Source organism: Osmia lignaria, chromosome 2 (genome assembly GCF_051020975.1).
Source record: "Osmia lignaria lignaria isolate PbOS001 chromosome 2, iyOsmLign1, whole genome shotgun sequence".
Lineage (NCBI taxonomy): Eukaryota > Metazoa > Arthropoda > Insecta > Hymenoptera > Megachilidae > Osmia > Osmia lignaria.
Window position 1 is genome coordinate 10,594,368 of NC_135033.1, and position 26,469 is coordinate 10,620,836.

At 36.2% G+C, this 26,469-nt stretch overlaps 4 protein-coding genes across 12 annotated transcripts; 3 read left to right on the plus strand and 1 right to left on the minus strand.

The window, feature by feature from the left end:
- Positions 1 to 1,756: 1,756 nt before the first annotated feature.
- On the plus strand, positions 1,757 to 5,963 carry LOC117608496 (cyclin-dependent kinase 20). The gene is made up of 5 exons (XM_076691500.1): positions 1,757 to 4,758; positions 4,855 to 5,043; positions 5,115 to 5,351; positions 5,418 to 5,645; positions 5,720 to 5,963. Exons 1-5 carry the CDS (start codon positions 4,573 to 4,575, stop codon positions 5,873 to 5,875), a joined length of 996 nt encoding a protein of 331 aa, XP_076547615.1. The 5' UTR covers positions 1,757 to 4,572; the 3' UTR covers positions 5,876 to 5,963.
- On the minus strand, positions 5,932 to 8,318 carry mRpL37 (mitochondrial ribosomal protein L37). The gene is made up of 8 exons (XM_034333704.2): positions 8,179 to 8,318; positions 7,757 to 7,939; positions 7,438 to 7,635; positions 7,152 to 7,346; positions 6,937 to 7,056; positions 6,752 to 6,858; positions 6,503 to 6,682; positions 5,932 to 6,433 (listed from the first exon to the last, which is right to left on the minus strand). The coding sequence occupies exons 3-8, from the start codon at positions 7,623 to 7,625 to the stop codon at positions 6,012 to 6,014; spliced, it is 1,212 nt and encodes a 403-aa protein (XP_034189595.2). The 5' UTR covers positions 7,626 to 7,635; positions 7,757 to 7,939; positions 8,179 to 8,318; the 3' UTR covers positions 5,932 to 6,011.
- Su(dx) (Suppressor of deltex) lies at positions 8,237 to 13,250 on the plus strand. 2 transcript variants are annotated; one of them, XR_004582341.2, is made up of 13 exons: positions 8,237 to 8,378; positions 8,765 to 8,903; positions 9,012 to 9,449; positions 9,538 to 10,564; positions 10,651 to 10,882; positions 10,967 to 11,277; positions 11,344 to 11,586; positions 11,659 to 11,818; positions 11,885 to 12,159; positions 12,234 to 12,459; positions 12,543 to 12,639; positions 12,715 to 12,964; positions 13,063 to 13,250. XR_004582341.2 is itself a non-coding variant. In XM_034333654.2 (12 exons), exons 2-12 carry the CDS (start codon positions 8,840 to 8,842, stop codon positions 12,885 to 12,887), a joined length of 3,246 nt encoding a protein of 1,081 aa, XP_034189545.1. In that variant the 5' UTR covers positions 8,237 to 8,378; positions 8,765 to 8,839; the 3' UTR covers positions 12,888 to 13,056. The 2 variants fall into 2 exon arrangements, 1 of the variants encoding a protein (XP_034189545.1); XM_034333654.2 differs by lacking the exon at positions 13,063 to 13,250 and having other exon boundaries at positions 12,715 to 13,056.
- Positions 13,251 to 14,015: 765 nt separating this feature from the next.
- Positions 14,016 to 24,943, plus strand: pps (protein partner of snf). 8 transcript variants are annotated; one of them, XM_034333630.2, is made up of 16 exons: positions 14,016 to 14,633; positions 14,723 to 15,175; positions 15,253 to 15,510; positions 15,605 to 15,861; positions 15,941 to 16,100; positions 16,190 to 16,480; positions 16,571 to 17,248; positions 17,321 to 17,587; positions 17,660 to 17,824; positions 17,907 to 18,031; positions 18,114 to 18,484; positions 18,561 to 18,949; positions 19,037 to 19,513; positions 19,593 to 19,735; positions 19,844 to 22,702; positions 23,174 to 24,943. In XM_034333630.2, exons 2-16 carry the CDS (start codon positions 15,049 to 15,051, stop codon positions 24,245 to 24,247), a joined length of 7,641 nt encoding a protein of 2,546 aa, XP_034189521.2. In that variant the 5' UTR covers positions 14,016 to 14,633; positions 14,723 to 15,048; the 3' UTR covers positions 24,248 to 24,943. The 8 variants fall into 8 exon arrangements, with proteins under 8 accessions (XP_034189521.2, XP_034189522.2, XP_034189523.2 ...); XM_034333631.2 differs by having other exon boundaries at positions 14,016 to 14,517; XM_034333632.2 differs by having other exon boundaries at positions 14,016 to 14,517; positions 15,038 to 15,175.
- Positions 24,944 to 26,469: the final 1,526 nt, after the last annotated feature.

Below are 26,469 nucleotides of genomic sequence, written 5' to 3' on the forward strand. Positions count from 1 at the left end.
TCTCGATTAAAACGGGTTTAACGAAATGAATATTACTTAGTGTGTAATAAAAAGTAACCGAGTCTATGGATATAAACGGACAAAAAAAAAAAAGTAGAGTTTACTTCCTACCACGAGCCAAGACGTTTTAAAAAATAAGACAAATAATCTATATTTATATATTAACAAACAAAAAGATTAAATTTACGTGCAAAGGAAAGGCATGTATGAATTATACATTTCCATGAATAAGGTGACAAGATAAGAATCCTTGTATTTCGATGAGCTTTACAAGTTAAATCATCAAATCAATTGTACTTTACAAGTGATCGATTTTTCTCGGTAATTAGTAAGCTGTCTTTATCTGTAAAAAGTTGTCTAATATTCCCAAGAAATCATAGTTCGTCAGTGTTTTTAAGTGGCGTTCATAGATTTTAGCGTAAAGGATTTAAAAGCAAAAAAAAGAAAAAAATGAATCGATTTCGATAAACGACTAATTAATTATTGAAGCGAATTAAATGTCTATTAAATTATTTCACAGTATTAAGATTTATCAATCGATTCCATTGTAATACCATCTCTGCACAAAATTAATGTAGGGAAAGTGGGACGCTCCTCTTTCTTATCTTCCTTTCTTTTTTTTTTTTTTTTTTTTTTTCTTTAGCGTTTATAAAAGCGCCACCAAAGACCTTGACGTTGCGATTTATGATTTTCGGAATGTTCTACTTAGGCTTAAGAAAAAAGAATAATGCGAATGTTAAACGGATACTGGTCGATTTCTAGGAAAGGCAAATTAATTACAAACGAGAAACCATGATTTTTACACTAATCGAGCATAAGCTTCATATAGTAAACGGGGAAAGAAATTTTACAATATTTTTACAAACTGTTTGTATTTGCTTTTCCTACGAGACTTCAACCATTAAACCGTTCTCTTCTTTCGTTTTCATTTCTTCTCTCGCTGATGGTACCGAAAGAAAAGAAAACTGAAATTCGTTTTGCGAAAACGTCAAGAATTCTTCTATATAGTGTTATTATGTAAGTTCGAAGCACTAAAAGAAAGGAAACAAGAAAAAATGTGTATGAAAAGCGCTTAAGAAAAAGAAAAGAAAAAAAAAAAAAAGAATAGATGTGAAAAAAAAATGTCAGCTTTAAGAAGAACCTCGAAACGATGATCAGTGATGGCGTTCCCAAGGAATCTTATTAATATCCAAGCTTCTTTATGATATAAAAAGGGGGAAAAAAAAATAATAGTAATATCGTAGCTGTTAGGATTTGTCTAGTTAATTTCCGTTTCTAAATGCGATTGTGTCCGTGTACCTACCAATGAATACCGCACGAATAAGCATATTTGATGATGAAAGAAAAACAAATATTAAGGGGACATTGATTAACGATGATCATTAATGATGATAATAATGAGCCAACTATAAAGGTAACGTTTTTTAATAGGGTAAGAATAATAATTACGTGTAATTTCTTGTCGAGCGTGAATCTGATTTCTTGTTTACACGCGCTTCTTCGTCAGTGATCTCAGAAAGGATGTTTGAACACTTTTCTTATTTGTGTTGCTGTATATTAACGTGCGAGCTCTCTTTAAACAAAACAAAAAAAAAAAAAAAAAAATAAGAATCCTTTATGTATCAGCGAGCTCGAGCACCTTAATTATTGTAAGGAAAGGTTTATGCAAGTTTGTCGATTCGGAAAAGAAAAGTTTTTAGTTGCGATTAAACAGGATTGCCGTTTGTAGGATATCTATCGGACGACTTTATCATTGTAAAATTACAAAATATCAGATTTTTAATAGCATTAGCGATTTAATATTTTTATTGGAAGTTACTCTTTTATTTCTGTATCGTGTACATAGCGTCAGGTGATTTATAATCCTTTATGTATTTCTTATTGTTAGGAGGCTTTTAGGTGCACTGCCTATATCTATCTTTATTTTAGAATAATTTTTTTAAGCGCAATATTGCTCGTACTTATATCATTTATCAGTGTTTAAATGAAAGATTATCAATTAATTTGTTATAATATTGAAGAGAGTAATGTACCATACGATTGCTAAGTACACGATGTTTATATCTAAAAAATTATTTAAAATCATTATGTTATTGGAATAACGTCGTCCGTCCTACAGATCGGCTCTGTTTCAATCAAATTCGACATCCCACCGTGTAATGATAAACGATTGTATAAATCTTCCTTATATCTACAAGTGCCTGGCGCTTTGCCTGCGCGTGTTTGACGTGGCAAATCTAATAAGTTTCAATTTATTAATACGAGTAAAAATTTTCTAAATTACAATATTTAAAAAAAAAAAAAAAGAGCGTGAGAGAGAACGCGCGAAAGAGGAAACACCGTAAAAATAAAGAAAATAAAATAAAAATACAATGAGAGTGAGAGCGAGAGAGCGAGGATGATATTGTGAAATATCGTATGTACCTATATGAAAAGGAAAAAAAAAAAAGAAAAAGTAAAAAAATTCGTAATACCGAGGTGACCATTTTCTGGATTTCGTAGTAATGACATCCAGCCTTCGTGTACAATAAAAGTTTACACCTTGCACAATACAACTATTGAGTATTTCAATTTCTCTATAATGTATATGCAATGTGTTGTGATTCGCATATTGTTATATACATATTACGTAATGATGCGTCTCATTAACCCTCTACAATTGTTTCAATCTTTTTTCTTTTTTTTTTTAGAGAATTAATTGATTGAAAAATATATTTTTATTCTGAACATATCGTGAGAGATATGTACCGTATAAAATACACAGAGAGCACATAGGATTGTAGAGGATTGAGATGTACTTATAATATGAAATAGCTGTATTAAGAAATGGATTCCAGCACTAATAAATAATTTATAATTAATTCATTTCTATGAATCTTTTCTCTAGAATTAGTAAAATTGATTTCGTTACCAATGTTTGAAGCTTTAATTTTAATTTTCAGAAAAAAGCAAGTAAAATACTCGAGATGCTCGAGGTTCTAAGATACCAAAAAGAAAATAGAAAAGAAATGCAATAAAGAATTTTTAGCTAAAGGCGGATATTTGTTAGGAAGAGAAACGCCTTACGTATAATCAAAATTTTTTTTGACAAAAGAAGTTGAAATTGTACGATTGGGGGATGGTCACCTTTTATGGATGTGTTAGAATAATAACGATGGGCTCATTGTGGAAAATTGTGTCGAGTTGCGACTGATAATAATAAAGCGCTTATACTTAGATGAATAGATATTTGTTAAGGGACATGTTGCTAGTTTACCATCGGTTGCACACTGAAAGTATATTCTTAATTATGTACATCTGTAAAAGTTTCACCAAAATTCCGGGAAAAATGTTACTTATTGATTGTAAGAGAAACAAATATATCTACATTTATATCTATGTATATCCCACCCCTACACGAGATGCATACACATAGACACACATAATTGAGAAATTAATTTCTTGATCCTTGCATTTTCAACTTTATCCATTGGATTATCAAATTGTCTTTCACCCTTTTGTTGTTCATCTCTTTTCCTTAACACTTTGATGACCGCATGTTTCACGAGGTCTATGAATGCTGTATAAAATAGATTCACAAGAAATTATTTAAATAAATAAAATAAAGAATTCGTCAGTTCGTAAAATTTTATCTTCAAAGTGTTAAGGACCTGGCCAGCTGTTTTTCCAAGTTGGTTCGAGATGGTTTGCTCCCTTAAAGTAAAAAATTATAAATTTACAATTCAATTTGTAAAATATCCAATACATTTTAAAAATGAGTGTTGTCAAATTCACTAGCAGTCTTTAATCAATTTCTCGTGTAATACACATGTACTAATATGGATCACGAAATACATTAATTTAATAAAATAAAGAAGGAACTCTTGGGGCGATCACCTTAATCGCTCTCCCTCTGGATCCGTCACTAAATTATGGAAATGTGTCTTTGTAATATTATAATAGGTCATTTGGTGTTTATATCCGAAGAAACATGATACTAAATTCCAGCACAGTGTGGCGTATGTTTCTCGTTTCAAAATAGAACTCCTTTCGGTATATTAAGTAACGAGAATGAAAGCGTTACGTGTGCTTCCCTTGCGTTCAAAAATTAATATGGATATGATACAGAATATTGCCTAATACATGAACACACGATGTGATGTATTAGAAATTAGATTTTTAAACATTTTATTGGATTTTGTTCCTTGGTACCTAAAAGGAACATAATGATTTTCGTTGTGGGTAGAACGTGTGGTTCTATCTATGGGAATTGAGCACCTGATGTTTGAATTAATATCGGGTTTCAAATCCCAAATATATTATTGAAAAATTACTAATTAAAATTTTCTCTTTCCATTTCTTCCAGATTAAACTTCGTTTAATTATCAGCCCCTTCTGATCCCAACAAAACAGCTCCGAAATGAGATTTTGAGCAACGTCGATATTTCAGATCGCGACTACCAAAAGCGCTGTAATAGAATACTAGTCGTAGTTGGTATAGCAGAATATGACACGAAAATGGTAAAAGGGTTGTAACTACCCTTGGAATGTAAAACAAAAGAAATATTGAATGATAGGAGTTCAATCATAATTATGGACAGATACGTAATTACTGGAAAAATTGGAGAAGGAGCACAGGGTGTAGTTTTGAAAGCATACGATACAGAAACAGAAAATAATGTAGCATTAAAGAAGTTATTTTTAAAAAATATTGAAAATGGTATATCAACCTCTATTATCAGAGAAATAAAAATTTTGCAGCAATTAAAACATGTTAATGTATGTTTGCACAACTAATTACACGTTATAACTATTAACATAAATATGTAACAAAAAAATTACAGATTGTATTCAAATATTTGTTATTTTATACAGGTTATAGAATTATTGAATGCTTTTCCTACTGGATTAGAGTTTGTAATGGTTTTTGAGTACATGCCAACAGGTTTATGGGAGATAATAAGAGACAATGAAATATCATTGACTTCAACTCAAGTAAAAACTTATACAAAAATGATTTTGGAGGGTATTGCCTATATACATGGCAAAGATATAATACATAGGGTATATTAATGTTAATTCAATAGCAATAAAAAGCAATTAGAAAACATAGCATAATAGTGAAACATTTTCAGGATTTGAAGCCAGCTAATTTATTAATAAATGAAGAAGGTATTCTGAAAATTGCTGATTTTGGTTTAGGGAGGCTAGCATGGAAAAATGAATCAAAACCTTATTCTCATCAAATTGCTACTAGATGGTATAGAGCACCTGAATTATTATATGGAGCTAGATATTATACATCTGCAATTGATATGTGGTCTGTTGGTTGCATTTTTGGTGAATTGCTTAACAAGTCACCATTATTTCCAGTAAGATGGAATTTATATTTTTTATATACTACTTGTAACAGAAAATAACAGATACTAAATTTCTAGGGAGAAACAGATATTGAACAACTGGCAATAGTTTTAAGGCATCTAGGATCACCTACATCAGAAACATGGCCAGAATTAAATTTATTGCCTGACTATAATAAAATTACATTTCCATATCATAAAGGGGTAACATGGGAAAATATTATAGAAGATGCTGAACTAGAAGCTATTGATCTTATTAGTAAAATTCTTATTTATAATTCATCAAAACGTTTAACTGCTAGTGAAGTAAGTGAAATAATTTCTCTCCTACGACATTAGGAGCTTCCATAAAGTGATACTGAAAACATTATTTATTTTAGGCATTGAATCACGTGTATTTTCATGTTAAACCTTATGTTTCTCTAGAAAATATCATAAAACCGTCAGCTAATCACCGTAATCAAATAAAACAAAAAGAGGTCAATGTAAATGTACAAGCTACTACGCTTTTTAAAAAGTTACTAACCATTATATAAATTATATTTCATCTATAACAAATTACACACATGTATAAATAAATATCATAAGGAAATATTTTTACAATTATAAAAATAGAACACCGTTAAACAAAGGAATACTTTTTATTGAAATTTGCTCAGTCGATATAACTATTTACTTATTTTGATAAAATGCAAGGAATCTTTTAAAAACTGCATTGTTATAACCTTGTAGACAAGGTCGTGCATCTTCATAATCAGCTAATTCGTACAGATTTATGAATGGCTCTGACCACCAGAAATTCCTGATATTTTCATTATCCAAATCTAAAGTATTAAGTTGGTACACGGAAAAGTGAAACTTTTGTCCATCTGACTGAACGCACTGTACAACGACAGGTTCTGGCAATTCTTTTACTTCTGTTCCAAACTTTTGGCGAGCAAAACCAGCCGCTGCAGTGAATGATTTCATCAACGAACGTGCATAAATTTGGTCTTCAGTAACTGGTAATTCGGTTAAATTTTTAACTTCTTCTGGATCATAGTTTATAAAAATAGTATGTATATTGGTGACTATTGGTGATTTTATATTGATTGCTGTAAAATATAGTAAGTTAAATATGAAAAATAAGATGTTAAAACACATAATATTAAACTTGAACTTACGGAACATCTCGTATTTACAAATGTCTGATTTTCGTAAACCAATACAATGATGTAATGGATAAAGATCAGGCATATGAAGTTCAGGATGAGTATTTACATCTGCTACTGGTGATAAAGGTATTGTAGATGTCATCATCAAATCCATTTTTAAAGAGAATTGGATAAAATCACGTTCCCTATCTAAAATATAAATAAAATTTACATTTGTTAAACTATTTCAGATTCTGGAAGTAGATAAAGATGGTATACCTATGCCCACACAACAGAGTCCATTATGTACTATAGAACGGTATTGTGCAATATTTAGTCCATTTAATGATTCACAAAGCTGTAAAAATTTCTTGGACAAATTATGCCTACAATATATTTTTTATTTAAAATAAAGGTATAAATTTAAAGACAGTAAGTGTACATGATTAATGATTTATACTTACATTTTTCTTGTGCTAGATATACCATATCTTCTAGGAAACACCCAAGCAGGTCTTTCAGGATCCTTTATTATTGGTAATTTTACTTGTTCAGGATCATATATAGTGGATGTACAAACAATTCTAAAACAGAATAAATTAACAACTATATGTTTAAAATACAGAATGTTTAATAGAAAAGTAATATATGTTATGATTGCATGATATTATTAATATACCTCTTCACAGAATTATTTACATCAGCTGGAATGTCTGTAATTAATTCCTTCACTTTCTGTGGTAATTGATCATCAATTTGTAATGTATTTGTCAGCAAACATGCTTGTGATATACCTTCTTGTAAAACATTATGATCTTCGAATACTACACATTTTTTATCCTCCCAGTTTTTAACTGTGTTTGAAATTGTATCTCTAGTATAATTAGAAAGGTGCTAAGTTTATATGATACACATAAGCATTTATATTATAATAAAAAATATCTACTCAATAACACCAAAATTACATTTCAATTACATAGGGAGTATGCTTTGGTGGTGTTACTACTTTTAAAGCATCTTCTACTGTAATACCCATAGAACCCAATACTTTGTGAACAGGATTATAAATTATAGGTCTTTCTCGTTGATGTTGCCATAGATATCTTATTGCTTTTCCTATATGTATTTTATATAATACTTGTGTAAACTTCATTATAATTTATCTGCAAAAATGTATATAATATTCAATAATACTGTATAGGTGTTCAAAACATTTTATAACCTCTTAATATGTTATTGCTAATATATTAATGCTAACAAAAAATATAAAATTACATAACTTACATTAATTATACTTTCAATAACTAATGATTTTATGAACAATATGCATATAGAAATTATTAAATGTTGTTATAATGTTTTGTTCACTGTAGTATTAAAAATGTTATTAAACTTAGAAACAAAATTCCTAGATGTTCCATTTTCAATTTCGAATGTTCATTCATAGTTATTTACAGTTGTGAGTATCTGCAGGGAAACAGAATGTGAAGGATAAAATATTTATTACAATGATAAATGATTACATGGGAAACATTATATTTTATCATTAAGAAATCATATACGTTTTTTATACGAAATTATGATATTAGTAAAGTTGGAATAGGAATTTAAAACACTTTAATATCCGTATATAAATGCGCGCGCATTTCCAATAGCACTGTATCTCGTGTGGCTCTAGTGATTTGCATATTACAAAAGATTCCTACCTTTGACGTACCAAAAGATGGTGACCTACTGATAAAGAAATTTAATGATAATAAAAATTGTGAGTGTTTAAAGGACTTTTTTTCAAAATATTAAGAACATAAAGAACAAGCAATGCACTGGAGTTGGATATACTCGAAACAGTGTACAAATACATTCCCACGTATTATAACTAATTTGATCAACCCCCAAGCATTTCACTGTGAGTTCATTTATCACAACTTATTCTAAGTAGTGACTTTTTTAATATGATGTATCTGATCTATTGTATTATAAAATTTATATTGTAATGCGTTACGTTGCACAATACTGTACATATTTATTGTAAATTATATACTACTACTTTTTTCATACAATGTGTTTTATATTTATCATGCAAGCAGTTCAAAGGTAATCTTACACTTTGAAAATTTGTACAGAAATATGCTAATATTCGCTTATCAAATGTAATTGATATAATGTTAGGGTTATTACAATAACATTATAATTGTTTTCCAGTTTCACTTTACATATTATTTATTCCATTTTTAATTGTGTGTTCATGTTGAAAATGTTAATACTCCATAATTTTGTTTTTAAACATTTCAGATATAAATCGTGTATAAATAATAAAAGAATTATGAGTTTAAAAAAATCATATTAGATTATAGTAAATTTAATACAATGTCTCATTTTGAAGAAGCTGTTGATGTAGCATCATCTGGTTTTCACCAACTAAGTATTACAAGTAAGTCATAACTTATATATTTGTAGAAAGTGTTTTACATAACAGTAATTACACTACATACATTAGTTATATGTATTTAACTTCTATGATAAAGCTTTGTTACTTTAGTTGAAGGTGCTGTATTAAGAAGTTCAACATTTTTAAAACCTAATCCTTACATAGAATTTTCTGTTGATGATAAAAGTCCTAGAAAAACAGAAGTTTCAAAGTCCACATATCATCCAAAATGGAATGAGGAATTTACAGTACTTGTGACTCCATATTCTCAGTTACACTTTCGTTTATTGGATCATAGCACATTTCGGAAAGACACGCTAATAGGAGAGAAAAAAATTAATCTCTCTCAAGTGTTATCTCATTACAATGGAAAATTAGAAAATATGGAAGTAATCTTTGATTTAATGAGTGAAAATAAACATGATTCTCAGCTATGTAAGGTCGGAGAATTGATTACAGTATTTGATGGTTTAAGAATTAATATGTCAAATACACCATCATTAGGTATTAATGAACCACAAGTTCAAACACAATATATGTCTTTTGATGGTAAGATATCTCAGTTAAACATACAATCTTTTTAATATAAAAAGAATTAAACCTTTCTTAATTAAATATAAGCATAATTTTATTTCAGGTGTTACAAACAATGATACTGTTAGTAACAGTAGCATTCTTAATGGAGGAATCCGTGCTCGTATGAGATTACACGGAGTTAAACACGTCTCATCGTCTAATTATCATGGATTAACAAATTCTAACTATAATAGTGGAAGTGATCAAACTAGTGTTAATAAGGATAATGAACAAATTGAACCAGTAGCATCGAATTCATTATCAAATGGACATGCAGTATCACCTATGGATAAAGCTGTTAGTTTACCAGGTCGTTACACGGTATCTCTACCGGACGGACGTCAGATATCTCGAATAGATCATACGCCAAGCGGTGTAGCCGAAGGAAGGGTCGGTGCATGTGCCGAACAGTTTTCAAAGATTTCTGTCTCAGATGGTCGTAATATTCCACAAATTGAACAAACAACGGTACACCCTGGAGCACATGGAATTTCTAGATCAGATCAAATAGCTGCAACCAACATGGATATCTGTTCACATAATAGAACAGAACAGTCTACTTCTGCCGAACGCAATTCACGAATAGAACAATCCGTAACGCCGCTTTCAGATAATTGTGGAGCTATGAGATCAGATCAATCCACTATTCCGCTAGTAGATGAATGTATACTTTCTAGAATAGATCAACCTAGAAGTACCGTTTTAACAGATAATCAAGGAAATTCTCAAACAGAACAATCAGTGGTATTTACAGTACCAGATGGTTCTAATTTAGAGCAACCTACGTTGTATCTCATGGCAGGTAATCACGAAATCGTATGTTTAGACCAATCTGCAACATTACCCACATCTGAACCACGTCGAATTTCTCACATTGATCAGTCTGCAACTTCTACGTCAGCTACTCATTCCAATCCTCGTATTATGCAACGTGTTGCTTCGTTAACAGGACAAACTAATAACGTAATACCTAGTCAGCCAGCTCAGCCTGGCTCTTCAATAATACTTGCCGAAGTTGACCATACAAATCACTCTGAAGAACCTTTACCTCCCGGCTGGGAAATGAGATACGATATTTATGGAAGAAGGTGATATTAATTGAGGAAATTTGTGAAACTTAACATTCTCAAAAAGTATATAACATTTTTTCCCTTAATAATGTATTTTCCATTAGATATTATGTGGACCATAATACTCGAAGTACTTCCTGGGAAAGACCTCAACCTTTGCCACCGGGATGGGAAGTTCGTCGCGATCCAAGGGGTAGAATTTACTATGTAGATCATAATACACGAAGCACAACGTGGCAGAGACCAAACACGGAAAGATTACAACATTTTCAACACTGGCAAGGTGAAAGACAACACGTGGTACAACAAGGTAACCAACGGTTCCTTTATTCTCAAGTAAGTAATAAATATTATAATAGTTATTTCACTGTATAATATATTTTTATTTACATTTCACTCAATCTAATTTAACATATATAGAGCTATGGAAATCCAGCAGCTATACCAGGGCCCTCAACATCTACAGTCGACGATGATGATGTTTTGGGACCATTACCTGCTGGTTGGGAAAGACGCAAACAACCAGAAGGAAGGGTTTATTATGTAAATCATAAAAATCGTACCACCCAGTGGGAAGATCCAAGAACTCAAGGACAAGAAACCGGAATCGACGAACCGCCATTACCGGATGGTTGGGAAATTCGATTAACCGAGGATGGAGTTCGATACTTTGTGGATCACAATACAAGAACAACTACGTTTCAGGATCCAAGGCCTGGTGCACCTAAAGGGTTTGTATAGTATTTTTATTTGCCTTTAAATATTTTCTTCGCTTTTATTATATTATTACCATTTAGCCCAAAGGGTATTTATCGTGTACCAAGAGCATACGAGAGGTCATTCCGATGGAAGTTATCGCAATTTCGTTTTTTATGCCAAACGAATGCAGTGCCAAACCATATGAAAATTAGCGTTAATCGACAAACGTTATTTGAAGATTCTTATCATCAAATAATGAATGCCGAAGCTTTTGCGTTAAGACGCAGATTATACATAATATTTAAAGGTGAAGAGGGATTGGATTATGGAGGTGTGTCCAGGTAAGAAAATAATCTTTTATTTTACTAAGGTACAGAAATGGTGAAGTAAATGAATTTTCATTTTCATTTCAGAGAGTGGTTTTTCTTATTGAGCCATGAAGTATTAAATCCGATGTACTGCCTGTTTGAATACGCTAATAAAAGTAATTACAGTTTACAAATCAATCCGGCATCTTATGTCAATCCTGATCACTTACAGTATTTTAAATTTATTGGGAGGTTTATAGCAATGGTATAGCGATTCTTACTTCCGATTATTATTATTTCCAACATTGCGCTAATACAGTAATGTTTACAGGCCCTGTATCATGGACGATTTATTTACAGTGGATTTACTATGCCGTTTTATAAACGTATGTTAAACAAGAAATTAATTATGAAAGATATAGAGTCTATTGATCCCGAATTCTACAAATCTCTTGTGTGGATAAAAGAGAATAATATTGATGAATGTGGCCTTGAATTGTATTATAGTGTTGATTTTGAAATTCTTGGTCAAGTAATACATCATGAATTAAAAGAAGGCGGTGATAAAATCAGGGTCGTCGAAGATAATAAAGAAGAATATATTAGGTACCATTATTATAAATATTCATGAATATTTTATGATTCAGAAGTAAGTTATTAACTATTTTGTACTACCCAAGGTTGATGACTGAATGGAGAATGACAAGAGGTATAGAGGACCAAACTAAAGCATTTTTGGAAGGCTTTAATTCAGTTGTACCATTAGAATGGTTAAAATATTTTGATGAACGTGAATTAGAATTGATGCTTTGTGGTATGCAGGAAATAGATGTAGAAGACTGGCAACGTAATACAATTTATAGGCATTACACACGAAATAGCAAACAAATTTTATGGTTTTGGCAGGTTCGTTACTATATGTTTATTACTTTTATAAAAATTATTCAATTAAATAATAGTTATTTATTATATTTGTATGTTTCGCCTAGTTTGTAACAAGAACAGATAGTGAAAAACGAGCTCGGCTTCTACAATTTGTAACAGGTACCTGCCGAGTACCTGTTGGAGGATTTGCAGAATTAATGGGTAAATATCATGTACTAATTATTAAACATGAAATAATTACTTTTTATAATCCGAATAATATTTATTAACTTTTAGGGAGTAATGGTCCCCAACGATTTTGTATAGAAAAAGTAGGAAAAGATACGTGGTTACCTAGATCACATACATGCTTCAATAGATTAGATTTGCCACCATATAAAAGCTATGACCAGTTAGTAGAAAAGTTAAATTACGCAATTGAGGAAACAGAGGGTTTTGGTCAAGAATAATTATAAATATACTTTATTAAATGTAATATGCAACTGTGTATAGGGTGGTCGAAACAAACTGGATATAGTAATACAAGGTTATATTTTTATTTATTTTATTCTTATTAACAATGCATAACTTTTAAACGAGAAAACTATTAAACAATTTCGTATAATATTCTTATAATGATTTTAGGTGGAAATGTTCTATCTTACCTTTTACTTTTATTTTATGAGTTGTAATTAAAGCCAAAAATATAACATTCGTAGAAAATATCAATGGTGCATCAACCAATTTGTACATATTTACATAATAAAATATAAACACGTTATAGAAATACTAAAATAAAAATAAAGATGCCAAAATAATTACAATTCATTCTTTTTTGTTTTATACTAGTAAAATTTTCAAATATTCGTATTTGAAAACTTAACAACTATCGCTAAAAAATTATGTTGTTACATAAAACCTTTTTCTTAAACGTGTATTAAGAATTTTTCTGTCTTGAAGTTATGAATTATTTCAACAGCTACTATGTTAATAAATTGTAAATTACAATTTTCCAATTATTTACATTTATTGATGCTTTCTACAATATGTTAATGATATTAAACAAATATTGAAAGATTTGAAGATTTGTAAATATTGAGCTATGAATATGTTGTATTTTATATGAATAAAAATTCACAATTTCATGTTTTATCCTAAATAGTTGAAATAAAATTAAATGATGTTATTCTAAATCTAATAATATTTCATTAACAAAAAGAAGTCCTCTTCGGTGTCCGAAGACAGACTAACACGAAACGAATGACCAGATAAACTAAATATAAATTATCGAAATGGGATGAGTTTCAGTTAATTTAATAAGCGTTAATTATATTTTATTTATAAAAACTGATCGCTCATAAAAAGTGGTCCCAAATTCGACCATGGCGTCTATTTAAAAACCAGTTACCGATTGATTTTGCGAAGGAAGCTACTGGCGTCATATAATAAAAATCAGCGGAAACTACTTGCCCCTTTATCGATTGATTTTTCGACAGTCGGTAAAACATAACCGACAGCTATTGTATATATATGTATATATAATATAAACGTATGTGTGCATATCAATACGCAGTCATGTAAGCAGTATCACAAAGATAGGATTTTTCCACACATACTTAATATGTAAATAGTAAAGTCGTTACTTAAAAGTTAGTAAATAGAAAGTGGTTAACATAAATCTTTCATCCGAATTACGGATTTTCCTTTTCGTTGATTACAACTCGATACGGTGCGGTTCACGCGTTGCAGCGCTACTGGTTTGCTCTTCATTCTTCGTACTGTTACTGTTGCGCAACGAGAAGCGCGCAGCGTCTCAGTGTGTGCAGAAAGGCACAAGTGCACTCGTAACACGATGTATCGCTGAAAAAAGTTCAAATATCTCGCGAGTTACATTATTTTCATGAAAATTATAAGAAAACAATTTTGTAATCGTAATACAATAGTGGAATAACTTTAAAACAACGAAACAACGACGGATAACCGACGATTTTTGAGAAACGTTACTTAGCTGACTCAAACAAAATGGCGACCCTCCTTTTCTTGGCGGTACTGTTTACTTGACCGTGAACGTTATGTTTCTCATAAAGTGTGGCATCAAAGGTGTTGTGTATTTAATTTTTTACTGTCGGTTAATATAAATTTAGTATCAGAATTTTTAATGATCCGCGCATTGTTTGTAATCTCGAAAACATTGCAATCCTGTATTCATAAAATAGGTAATAACGCGACAAGCGTGCACGGCACGGCACGACACGACACTGTATAACACGTATTTTATCTTTCATCGTCGTATTTTTCTCTCTAGTGTCTCGTAATATTTTGAATGGATCTCACGAAACTCGGTGTGTTCGATATGTATCGATACAATTCCCGGCGTCTACTATACAAGAACGAAGCATGATTTTTATATAGCAAGGAACGTGCTTAATAAAACAGAACTTTTATCTATTTGTTCCGATACTCTCGATGCTCATTCGAACGTCGCTGTTCCCTTTTAAGGGTACTCATAACCTTTCTTTCATCGGTACACGTTCTTCTCGGAAGACGGGCACGTTACAGTCCTTACCTTTGACGCGACGACGGCCCGATTGAAAACAAACACCACGACCTTTTCCCCTAGGTTAAAGAAAAATGTCTAGCTCGTATGTTATCGAACCACGTGAGTGTGGATCAGAAAAAAAGGACGATACATTGATTATCATTGTCAATGATGATGGTACAATATCTGTGGATCAAGAAACTTTACAAAGTTTAATCAGTGAGTTTTATTTGTTATTCAATTGATTAGCGTATCGTGCGTATAGCACAGTTAATCGTTTTCTCATTGATTTCTAGTGAATCAATCCAATGCAAATGTTAGCGTTGTTAGGGTAGGGCAGGCTGAGTCAGACGCAGAAACTGGAGATATCACATTGACTGTAGATCCTCCGCCATTTACACCTGCAATCAATTCTGGAACTACAACGACCGATGCGAGCAGTTTGGTTGATCCTTTCATGGAAATGGATCCAGAACAATTAGAAAGATTAGAGACAGCCTTACAAAGCGAAGAAGCAAAACAGATTCTTGGAGAGAATGTTACCGCAATGCTTGGTACAATTATCTTTACTTTATCTAAACATAGTATAATCGCTATGCCATTTCAATTTATTTAAATAATTGTTTATCTGGTTACTATATTTCACAGATATGTTAACAGTAGAAGAACAACAGAATTCTATAAGGTATAGCATTAAATTGGATCACTGTTATACGAGTAGATTATCACCTTCTGATCCAAAACCAAAGGATCCGCTGCCTGTTATCGATTCACCTACCTCTGACGATGGTTCGCAACAATATGTACGTCAACTTTCGCCCGTTCCTGGAACCTCTAAAACATCCTCGCCAGTTGGCGAAGTTGAGAATACAGTTGCGTTAAAACCGAAGACTACCGTAAAAACTGTAAGTGCACCACCGTGTCGTTTAAACGCTCGATTAAGTCAATGTACATTCAACATATATTTGATTCATGTTTCATCAGGGTAAACCTGTGGGTCGTCCCCGGAAGAATACCACGTCGGTTTCCTTACCTGCTTCAAATAGTATAAGAACCTCCGTTGGTATAACGAGTACACCTAAATCAGTCAGGCATCCGATGTCGAGAAATTTAGCAAACGTAGTTCATCCGAATAGTGGAAAACGTAACTATATTTTTTCTTATCAATTATATCAGACTGATATGCGGACAGAGTATCGGTATAATTACTATCTTCTCTTTTCGTTTAATTAGAACAAGACAAGTCTAACGATGAGAACGAAGAAGAATCTTCATCCTCCGAGTCATCCGAATCGGAACCACCGTCTGATAACGACTCAGATTTCGGTCCACGAGGGCCTAGAAGAGGGGGTATACGTGCTAGAGGTGGTAGGAAAGGTCTTACTACTAGAGGAGGAAGCATGGCAGCAACTCGTAGAAGAGGTCCAAACAAACACATGGACATGGAGCAAGTTCGTCGATTAGATATGGAAATGGCTGCTGCCGTTAATGCTATGAAGAGTCCTGAGAAAGATGACAAGTCAGGTAAAATAATAGAAGGGTATAAATACTGTCTGTTCTTTAACTTTTGTTGTTAAATACAGCGTATTTAATACAATACTTTCGTTTCATTAGGAGGGTTTGGTCTTGTTAAAGGTAAAAGACAACTTAAATCGGCTATCGGACGCAAGAAAGAAGATTTACAACGCGTCGACTCGTCTTCGGCTGCGAACGAGGAAATCTCGGTGAACTTCGATAAACCGTTACAAACTACGAATCAAGTTAAAGCGAATTTGATAAACGCCAACATGATCAAAGGTGACATGATTCTAACGAAACCTGGCCAGGGAAGAAGCAATCAGAAAGTAACTTTCGTGCAGAAACAAGTGCTCATGAAGTCTAATGATCTGAAAAATCTTGACGTAAAGAAGCAAATGATGCTTCCAAAGGGGAAATTTTTGAGCCAAGCTGGAACGAAATTCTATGCGACCAAAGATGGAAAGTTAGTTCAAATTCCTGTAGCTACTAAAAGTATAACGTCGAACGTACCAGTTGCACAAATAAAAGGAACGATACCACAAGTGTCTCCGGCACCACAGCCTAACGCCATACAGAGCGAAACACCACAAATACAACCACAGCAGCAGCAGCAACAACAACAGCAACAGTTGGTAAAAGTGACTTCGCCCAGTGCCGTACCAAAACTAAAATCTTACGAGGTAAAAAAAGAGAAAAGGAAATCAGAAAGCTTGGAAGCTGTTATCAAAACGGAAGTCGAGTCTGTAAAACCAGTGGAAAACAAAGTATTCGATGGTTGGTTAATACAAACATAGTAGTGTATTTTATATCGATAATTGAACGTTTCTCACTAAGTCTCTTTTTCAGGCGCGAAGAAACATCCGAAGAAAGAAAATCGCAAATCGCCAGGATATACGGCAGACGCTTTAGGCCCAGCGCTATTCTCCACTCCGGATATTATTCGACGCGTCGGTTCGAACGGCGATTCGAAAATTCAGGAAAACGTTGTGACTTCTTTGATTTCAACCACACCGCCTGCAGTTGTTGCTTCTTCCGGAAGTGGAGGTTCTATCCCACAATTTACGCAATCGCCATCATCGACGTTGACTTCGCCGGTGTCGTCGAGCCAATTAGGTACGTAAGAGAATACGTATTTTTATGATTATTATGAATTCAAGATTATTATTTGATATGCTATGGAAATAGGTACTACTTCGACGCCTTCCGAACGCGTTGGTACGCATTCGGAAACTCCTGTAACGGTGGAAAAGCGAGAAAACGGTGATTCCTTGGTGCAATACAATGAAATCGAATCTAAGCCGGCTATAAAGCCTAACGTAACAGAAGAGTTACAACCAGCTTTGGATTCGAGTAAGTAATTGCAAAATAAACTGCTTTTCAACTTCCCTGCGATTGTTGTATTTATATTAATGTATATTAAAAAACGTTTTAGGCAGTATAGAAGGCGAGGAACATTTATTAGCTACCTTAGAAATGGAGGCAAGTAAGCACGAAGAAGAATTACTTGCAGAAGCGTTGTTATTACAAGAGGAACTTGGAGTTGATTTAGCTGAGAATGTACGCAGTTTTATCTCTATAATATTCTACAAAATTATATATCTATTCGTTGTTAATTTATTTATTTCTCATAATACTGTAGACTACGCTCGTTGAACAAGGGGCAGGCGTGGTAGCGAGCGAAGCATTGACTTCGAATAATATGCTTATCTCTCCTCTGATTACATCCGAGGAAAACGAGGTTAAATCGTCAGACAGTAGTGCAATTGTAACGAGCGTGCCGAATGCAACAACGATCGTCGCTGCAACGGGAACAGTAGCAACCGTAGCTAGGGAAACGAAACGGAAAACCACTTTGAAAGACGAGAAGGAGCCTATTCAGATCGTTCGCGGTGGACGCGTAATTACTTTACCCCCTATCGAGGCACCGGCAACTAGAAGTAAACGATTGCAAACGAAACCTGAACCCGTTCCGAAAACCTACGAGGCTGTTAAACGAACGGACAAGTTTAGGTAAATGATAAAAGCAAATCGGATAAGCATTATTCGTTGTATCAAGTATGTTTAACGTTTGTTCGTAACTTTGCAGTCTGATAACTGTACAATCCAGGCCGCAATCTGTAAAAAATGAAATTCATTCGAACGTAGACCAAGGTGGAAGAAACGAGAATGAAGTTGGAGCAGAGGAGGAGGAGGAGGAGGAGGAACGAGCAGAAGAGGAGGAAGAAGAGGAGGCTCCAAACGAGGAGGAGGAGGATGTAGAGGACGTAGACGAGGAACAGAAACGAAAGCAAATTGGCGAGGACGATGATGAAGAGGAGGAGGAAGAAGAAGAGGAAGACAATTCTGATTCGGAAGACGATCCCGACAGGCTGTGGTGTATATGCAAGCGGCCTCATAACAATCGTTTCATGATTTGTTGCGACGTATGCGAGGATTGGTTCCACGGGAAATGTGTGCACGTCAGCAAAGCTATGGGTAAGACTTACAACAGTACGTATGTTGTATAACTAAGCTGCGATGGTATGATAATTTGGTTTGGGTTTTTATGTTTTTCTAACGAAGGACAACAAATGGAGGAAAAGGGGATTGAATGGGTTTGCCCGAATTGCGCGAAAAAGAAAAGCGAGGAGGTAAAGAACAAAACGAATGTACCAAGTATCCCTGGAAAGCAGCGGATTCAATCGGATCCTGCGATCGATGATTCGGTTCCTTCGAAAAGTCTCGCCTCTCTTGGTCAAACGTCGTCCGTTAGCGGAGAAACGTCTTTGATTGCTTCCGGTGTCGATTACAATAGCGTTAAATATTCCAGCGGTATGCAGTGCGTCGTTTGTAAGAAAGAAGCAAGAAATTCTAGCATTTATTGTTCCGACGCGTGCATACTCGCGCACGCCCAAGAAACTTTGACCAAAGATAAGCCAGTAGCAGGACCAGCGGCGAGTCCGAAAGGTGTCAGATCATCGCCGTTCGATTCAGCTTCGAAGTTGAAAGCCGACGCTAGAGTGATTGTTTTTGAGAGGAAAACGGGGAGAGTGTTAGCCGGTGAGTCAGCGTTCCTTATAAATGATCATTTGTACCAGAGGGGAGGAAGATGCATGCAAATGCTGATATTGTTTTTCAGGAGCCGATGCTCCGACGAGATCAAATTTACGTACATGGTTAAAAGAGAACCCTACGTTCGAGGTGGTCGGAGCAAATAATCTAAGTTCATTGCAAATAGGAAAAGCGATTACGACTATTCAACCGCAGACACCTGGTAGACCGGTAAGTATAATACATAAATATGTTGGCTCGATTATTCGTATAATTATTGTTTCATACGATTGTTTAATTCTATGTTACAAACTGAAAAAGATAAAAACGTGCTTTAAGGGCAAACCAACCATGATAGCAGCTGGAAGGGGACAAAATTTACCAAGGATGACGTACACTAAAGTGCCTGGTTCGAAACAAATGATATTAACAGCAGGGAACAAAAAATTCACAGTCATTTCTGGGGGCCATCAACAGCAACAAGAACAACAGCAGCAGCAACAGCTAACACAGCCATCAAACACAAAGTCAGTACAATTGAAGCAAACTTTACTGACTCAGCCGAACAAAGGTCCTCTGTTGTTTAAAACTACGACGCCGAAGATGCTCACTCCCACGCACGCCAAACAGCCGAGTATACCATCTCCGAAGCAAACGCCAATCGTTAAGAAACCTGAAGTGAAGCAGCCGAATTTGCAATTGAAACAACAGGTTAAACCAAGCCCGCCTAGAAAGCCTGAACCCGAACCGATAAGATTGAACATACGAAAAACATTGACGGAATTATTATCTAGCCGCATAAAGGAGACGGAAGATCTGAAACTAACCGACGAGGAGATCGCTGAGTTGGCTTACAACATCGAGCTGGAGATGTATAAATACTTTAAAGACACCGGAGCAAAATATAAGGCCAAGTACAGGAGTCTCGTGTTCAATATAAAGGACACGAAGAATTTGACGTTGTTCAGAAAAATAGCTGATAGATCCTTAACTCCGGACGCGGTGGTAAGATTAAGCCCCGACGAGATGGCCAGCCAGGAATTGGCCGAGTGGCGTGAAAAAGAAACGAAACATCAGCTGGAGATGATCAAGAAGAACGAATTAGATTTAATGGCTCAGGCTAAATCCATCGTGGTCAAAACGCACAAAGGTGAACAGATAATAGAAAACGACGGAGGTATCGATCGGGTTGATCCAAAAACTCCTGTGCAAGATATAGTGACAGCGTTGAACAGCGCCGATAGTATAAGCTCGACGGTGGATGACATTGAAAAAGAGTTGGATAAATTGACCGAGGAGGAAAGATCAAGGCTCAAGGAGGATGGCAAGAAGATGAAAGGTTTCGATGATAAAAGGAGGAAAGATAAAGACAAAGAGAAGGAGAAAGATAGAGGCAGGGAAAAGGAGAGGGATAGAGAAAAAGAAAGGGGGAGAGATAAAGATGGTCGTTCGAAAAGCAGACGCGGGAGGAGTACCAGCAGGAGTAGACGCAAACACAGCAGAGAGGATAGAGAGCGGAGTAAAACCAGAGAAAAGAGTCGGGAAAGAAAGTCGAGAGACAAAGATGGTAAACGCGAAAGGGATCGCGACAAGGAACGGGATCGAGACAGAGGTCGAGAACGCTCCAGAACGAGGGATAGGGAAAAATCTAAGACTCGCGATAAAACCGGAAAGGATAGAGGTAAACAGAAGGATAAAGAAAGGGAGAAGGAAAGAGAACGCCATAGAAACAGCGATGGCAATGCGAGGAACCGTGTTGGGTATGAATCAAAGGACCTTGATAAAAGGGAGGAAGATAGGAAGAGAGATACAGAGAGGAAAGATGATTTATCAGGTTCAACGACATCTTTAGCGGAGAAACCTATCGAGGATCGCCTTTGGCGTCACATAGAAGACGAGACAACGACCAACACCATCGATGGAAACGATTCCGACGTCTCTGACAGGGAACCGACTTCTACGGTAACCATTAAAACCCCGGACATCAACGAGGAGGTCGAGAGAGAAAGGGAACCAGAACCGAGTCCCGTCGAAAGAGAGACTCCTTCCAAAGGTGGTTGGCAAACCGTTTGGAGGGGTTTCGTGAACATGGTGGATGTCGCCAAGTTCTTCATCACCGCCCAGGAAGTGAGCGGGCACGCTAAGGATCTGATGGACGATCTCCCGGACACCGTGGACGTCGTCGGTAGAATAAGTCACGAAACCGTTTGGGATTACATCTCGAAGATGAAGAAGACCGGTTCCAAGGAGATTTTGGTAATCCGGCTTACAGCAGCCAACGACGAGGAGAAGATACCGTACATAACTCTGTACAGTTATCTGAACAGCAGAAGTCGACTCGGGGTAGTTGGGAACGTATCGAAGAATATCAAAGACTTTTATATAATGCCATTTTCCAGTCAGAGCACGATACCGCCGGTTCTATTGCCGTTGAACGGTCCCGGTTTCGAGGAACACAGGCCGCATCTCCTTTTAGGTATCATTGTTCGTAACAAGAGGAAACGTCTGGCGGGTATCGCGCCGTCGGCGGTGCCGATGAAGTTGTCGAAGAAGGATACCGATCGGAGTTACACGCCACCGTTGATCAGTGTCTCGAAGGATAAGACCGGTAGCTGTAACGCGGCCTCCGCCGTCACGTGTCCGACCACGTCGACGAGCGTGGCTTCAACTTGCGCGGCGACGATGATAGCCGGGGCAGTTACTGCTACGACCACGGCGGCCGTTACATATCAGAAAACGTGCGGTGCGAGCGAGTCTGCGAAAGAGAAACATCTTGTCACGCAAACTACTCTTGATAATTTGAACAAAGCGCATATAGGAATGTCCAGAAGCACGTTACTAGACACCGCGGCCATATGTAAAATCGTTCCCGAATTGTCGTCGAAGATCGACCTAACCTCTTCGCCTGGTAAAGCGCCCCTCGACGACGACGGTGACGAGCCGTACAGCCCTGGTCAAATGGACGAACAAGAGATAGATCTTGATCTACGAACATCGGCGGCGGCAACAATATCGATGTCCGCCTCAATGGGTATCGATACGACCACGGTAATCGATAACAGTATTATTTCGTCAAGTAAAAGTTCCAACGATCTCCAGCGAAAGATGGAGGAACTAAATAGACAGATCGAGGAACAGAAGCAACAAATACAAAGCATTAGCTCGTCGTTTCTCGGTGAATCAACGTCTACTTTGCCGGTGAGAATTTTCACTAGATTTGTTTTCTATAAGATCGATTGTTATTGTTTTTCCTATTGTCCTGTTGTAAATAAAATTGATTTCTATTTATCGGTGATAAATCCTATTCCTGTTGTCAAGCTGCTCGGATTCTTATTTTTCGCATCAACTTCGCTGCCATTTTCTGTTCTCTGTAAAAAATGTTTTCATTTTCTCGGTTATAAAAGACAGAAACTGTAGCAAAAAGTAGGAATCTGTCAGTAGCTCCGTTTCCCTCGAGGGTTATCTTCTTTTCCTTTCGACGAGTATCGCTTAATTCGTTCGTTTATTACGTTCTTTGAAATTAAAATTAAAAAAAGGAAGGCAATAATCGTAGTGTCGCTTTCTTTCGGTCTTTTCGAATCGTCGTGAAGGAAAGGAAAACTAGATGCGTTTATCAACGAAATTTTCGCATTCGTATTTCATATAATTAATCTGTGTTGTCGATTTCAGGGCTTAGGGCTGGACCCGCCGGTGACCAGCGACGAAGGCGAGGAAGCGTACAGCCCTTCCGACACAAGGTCGTTCACGCCGCCTCCGCCATCGGGGATTTCGAAGTTTACGCAACCGATTCTCGAGAAAGTATCGAACATAACGATACCGCCGAATCTGCAAGAAATTCTGGCGAACGTGAAACGCCAGGAGAGCTCGAAAGTGGATCCATACCTACCGTCTAAGCCCAGTGCCACATTTCTAACCACCGTAAATTCGTCGGTTTATCAGAACTCTGAGAAATATTCATCACCGTCTCCCTCGAAGATCTCCGTCAGTGGATCATCCAGCAAGTCGAGCAACGAGAAGTCACCGTTCGATGTGACTAATCATCGGGAATCTGTTTCAAAGGAGAAAGAGAGGGAAAAGGAGAAGGAAAGTAAGAGCACTCTAAGCTCGTTGAGCGACTTGGACTTAATTAGAAAAGCGGAGGAAGAATTGGCGGCCGTTGCTGCCGCCTCGGCGGCATCGGCAGCGACCTCCGATAGCAGCGGATCGGACAGTAATTCCCAGTCATCTTTACCTACAACCACCGCGTCGCTTCCAACGATCATGGGTGGTTCCTCGCCAACTGTGATGCCAGTGTCCACTGCGGGTATTTCCAGTTTAATTCCAGACACCTCTTCACCTCCTCCTCCTCTTCCATCGTCGCTTCCTCCACCTCCGCCCATTCTTCCTCTTCCCGTTCCTCTTCCCGTGCCTCATCCTCTTTCCATATCTCCACGCGAGGGGAATTCGTACAAGAGTCCCTTTTCAGAACCTTTCAAGCGAAACATAACACCGGAACAACCGAAACCTCCCGGCCTCGAGGACGAAGACTTCCCTCCATTCCCATCCACGCCCCCAAACGTGGATAACAACGGGTCCAAGTCGATGGGATCGCGCTCGAAGTTCGTTCCAAAGAGTGGAATCGTGATGAGCGTTAAACGAAAACTTAGCGACGAGGCAAGCAGCCCCGCGTCTTCTTCCAGTCCCACTAAATCGTCGAGAGTTAAGTCCCGATGGGGCCAGGGACCTTCGGAGTCGGGCGATTAGCTGTTCTTCATCGACTAGACAAAGGTGTATTCTTCTGCGAAACATTGAAATTGTTACACGTTCCACGTGTACCAGCCGACGTTATTCTTTGTAAGATTATTCGTCGACACCTGGACAAGCGCATCGTACAAGCTTTCCAACCATTTTGGGTCGCGATGCGCACGCCATCGGAGTATACCGAAGAAAAATAGGAGAAAAGACTTGTCGACGCGCGAGATCACTTTGTAAATACCAAAACGAGGAGAAAGAACGCTCTTTGTTGTTCATCGCGCCTATCGCTACTTCTGTACATAGTTTTATCGAAAATTCTGTAATATATTGTTTAAATTCCTTCGAAAGATCAAGAAATGATGTGATACGCGGTTAATCCTCGTTACGTCTACTACCACCAATGTATATAGGATAAGTAGTTACAAGGGTCTACGAACGACCAGTCTCGATCAGGATCGTTTTTATTTGTTCAATGAGCACGTATGTACATTTGCTTGCGCGACAGTGATTTGTACACCGTGTATCTTAATTATTCGTGAATATAAGACAATTACATTTGCAATCGTTCATTGGACAAACAAACGTTTGTACACCAACAGTGTAATCGTTAGATTCTTTGACGCGTAAACCCGTTAAATCGTTTAAGGTACAATTATACGACCTGTTAGGACGATGTAACGATCCTTTATTTTTTTTTTTTTATTTAGAATTCGAGATCGGAAAAAACTAACCAAAAATTGGATCTCTCGCTTTTCATTTCTTCAGCAATTTAAGTTTATACGAATACATACTGTCTTGTTGCGTCACACGTTCTTTGCACGTTGCTGCACATTGGATCTAAGATCATTATTATTATAATTAGTACTATCATTATTATTTTTATCATTACTATTGTTATTATTACAACCGCTGCTGCTGCCGCTACCGTTATTATTATCACTACTGCTACTATCTACTAGTACTACATTTACATTATCTTCCTGTTCATCGACTTCCGACTTCCAAATATTACATCTCTTGCTTCAATTTCTTTTTGCCAAAGTTATGGAAAAAAAAAAAACGTATCTTTGATATACTTATGAATGAGGAAAAGTAATCCTGTCGAAAGAATGAAAACCTATTAATTACAATGTTCATTGTATGCAAGGTCAACTTATGTTCTGTAACATGTTGCTGTAAGTATTCGATTGACACGCAGCTTTATATCGATTGAAACGCACTTGTATCGATGAGATGTATCAAAAAGAGTGAAATGTTTCGATCAAAGGGTAATACTGTGTAATTCCTATTAATCGCACACAAATCCTAATTATTGCGCGCGATTCAGTGCTGCTTTTGTAAATTACCTAACCTCGTGTCCTTAACTGTGTATTCGTTTTATATAAACCAATTAACGTTACACTTAAGTTTTGTATATATTTTTAAACAATATGTTACAATAACAATTCCCTGTATAATGATACAACTATTTTATTTGTTATTTTTATTATCATTCTCTACTAGCGTTACTCATTAGAGAATTACCGTCAACATTGTTTTTTTTTTTCAAATGTAAGTATGATTAAACATTCTTAGTTTATTAAATAAGCTTATAAGCTATTAATATTTACGTGTGTACAAACAGCAATGTTAAATATTTTTTAAAACTGATCAAGCATTCGGCTATAAATAATCCGCTTTGAGCTGAAGAGCATCAGTCTGTCTTTGGACGTCGAAAAGGTAGGAAAGTCTACTCTCATTTTCGATCTAAGCGCCATCTATACGCGAATGGCTCAAACTACTCGACACGTTACCGATTGAGTTACTGAAATACCGTAACACAAGTGCCATAGCGTCACTGGGGTCCCTGATAACCCCAAAATGATATTTTGTTGGTGCGCAGTCACAGGGGTCCTTGACACCCCAAGACGATATAAGGTCTATACGAAGAGTCGCCGGGGTCCCTGACACCCCAAGACGACAGGTTACGCAGTGTCATCGGGGTCCCTGACGCCCCAAGGGACATTAGGTCTGTGCGCAAAATTACCGGGGTTCCTGATACCCCGAATGCCATAATGTCAGTATACAGCGAAACTAAACAGTGCTTCGGGGTCCCACACACCCCATGATCGAATCAAGTCGTACCCATCACTATCTCGAACAAGTGAGTTTCACGATTTGTTCGTTTTTAGGTCTTATATTTCGCTAGATCCGGTCAAACCCACCACTATCCCGAACAAGTGAGTTTCACG

What these genes read in the sequence shown, in the direction of transcription:
- pps (XM_034333633.2), top strand. Translation starts at nt 15,049, where the DNA reads ATGTCTAGCTCGTATGTTATCGAACCACGTGAGTGTGGATCAGAAAAA. An exon ending in AACTTTACAAAGTTTAATCA is followed by an intron (nt 15,176 to 15,252) that starts GTGAGTTTTATT and finishes ATTGATTTCTAG; the next exon opens with TGAATCAATCCAATGCAAAT. An exon ending in GGTGTCGTCGAGCCAATTAG is followed by an intron (nt 17,588 to 17,659) that starts GTACGTAAGAGA and finishes CTATGGAAATAG; the next exon opens with GTACTACTTCGACGCCTTCC.
- mRpL37 (XM_034333704.2), bottom strand. Translation starts at nt 7,625, where the DNA reads ATGAAGTTTACACAAGTATTATATAAAATACATATAGGAAAAGCAATA. An exon ending in ACTCCCTATGTAATTGAAAT is followed by an intron (nt 7,347 to 7,437) that starts GTAATTTTGGTG and finishes TAATTATACTAG; the next exon opens with AGATACAATTTCAAACACAG. An exon ending in GTAAATAATTCTGTGAAGAG is followed by an intron (nt 7,057 to 7,151) that starts GTATATTAATAA and finishes ATTCTGTTTTAG; the next exon opens with AATTGTTTGTACATCCACTA.
- LOC117608496 (XM_076691500.1), top strand. Translation starts at nt 4,573, where the DNA reads ATGGACAGATACGTAATTACTGGAAAAATTGGAGAAGGAGCACAGGGT. An exon ending in AGCAATTAAAACATGTTAAT is followed by an intron (nt 4,759 to 4,854) that starts GTATGTTTGCAC and finishes TATTTTATACAG; the next exon opens with GTTATAGAATTATTGAATGC. An exon ending in AACGTTTAACTGCTAGTGAA is followed by an intron (nt 5,646 to 5,719) that starts GTAAGTGAAATA and finishes TATTTATTTTAG; the next exon opens with GCATTGAATCACGTGTATTT.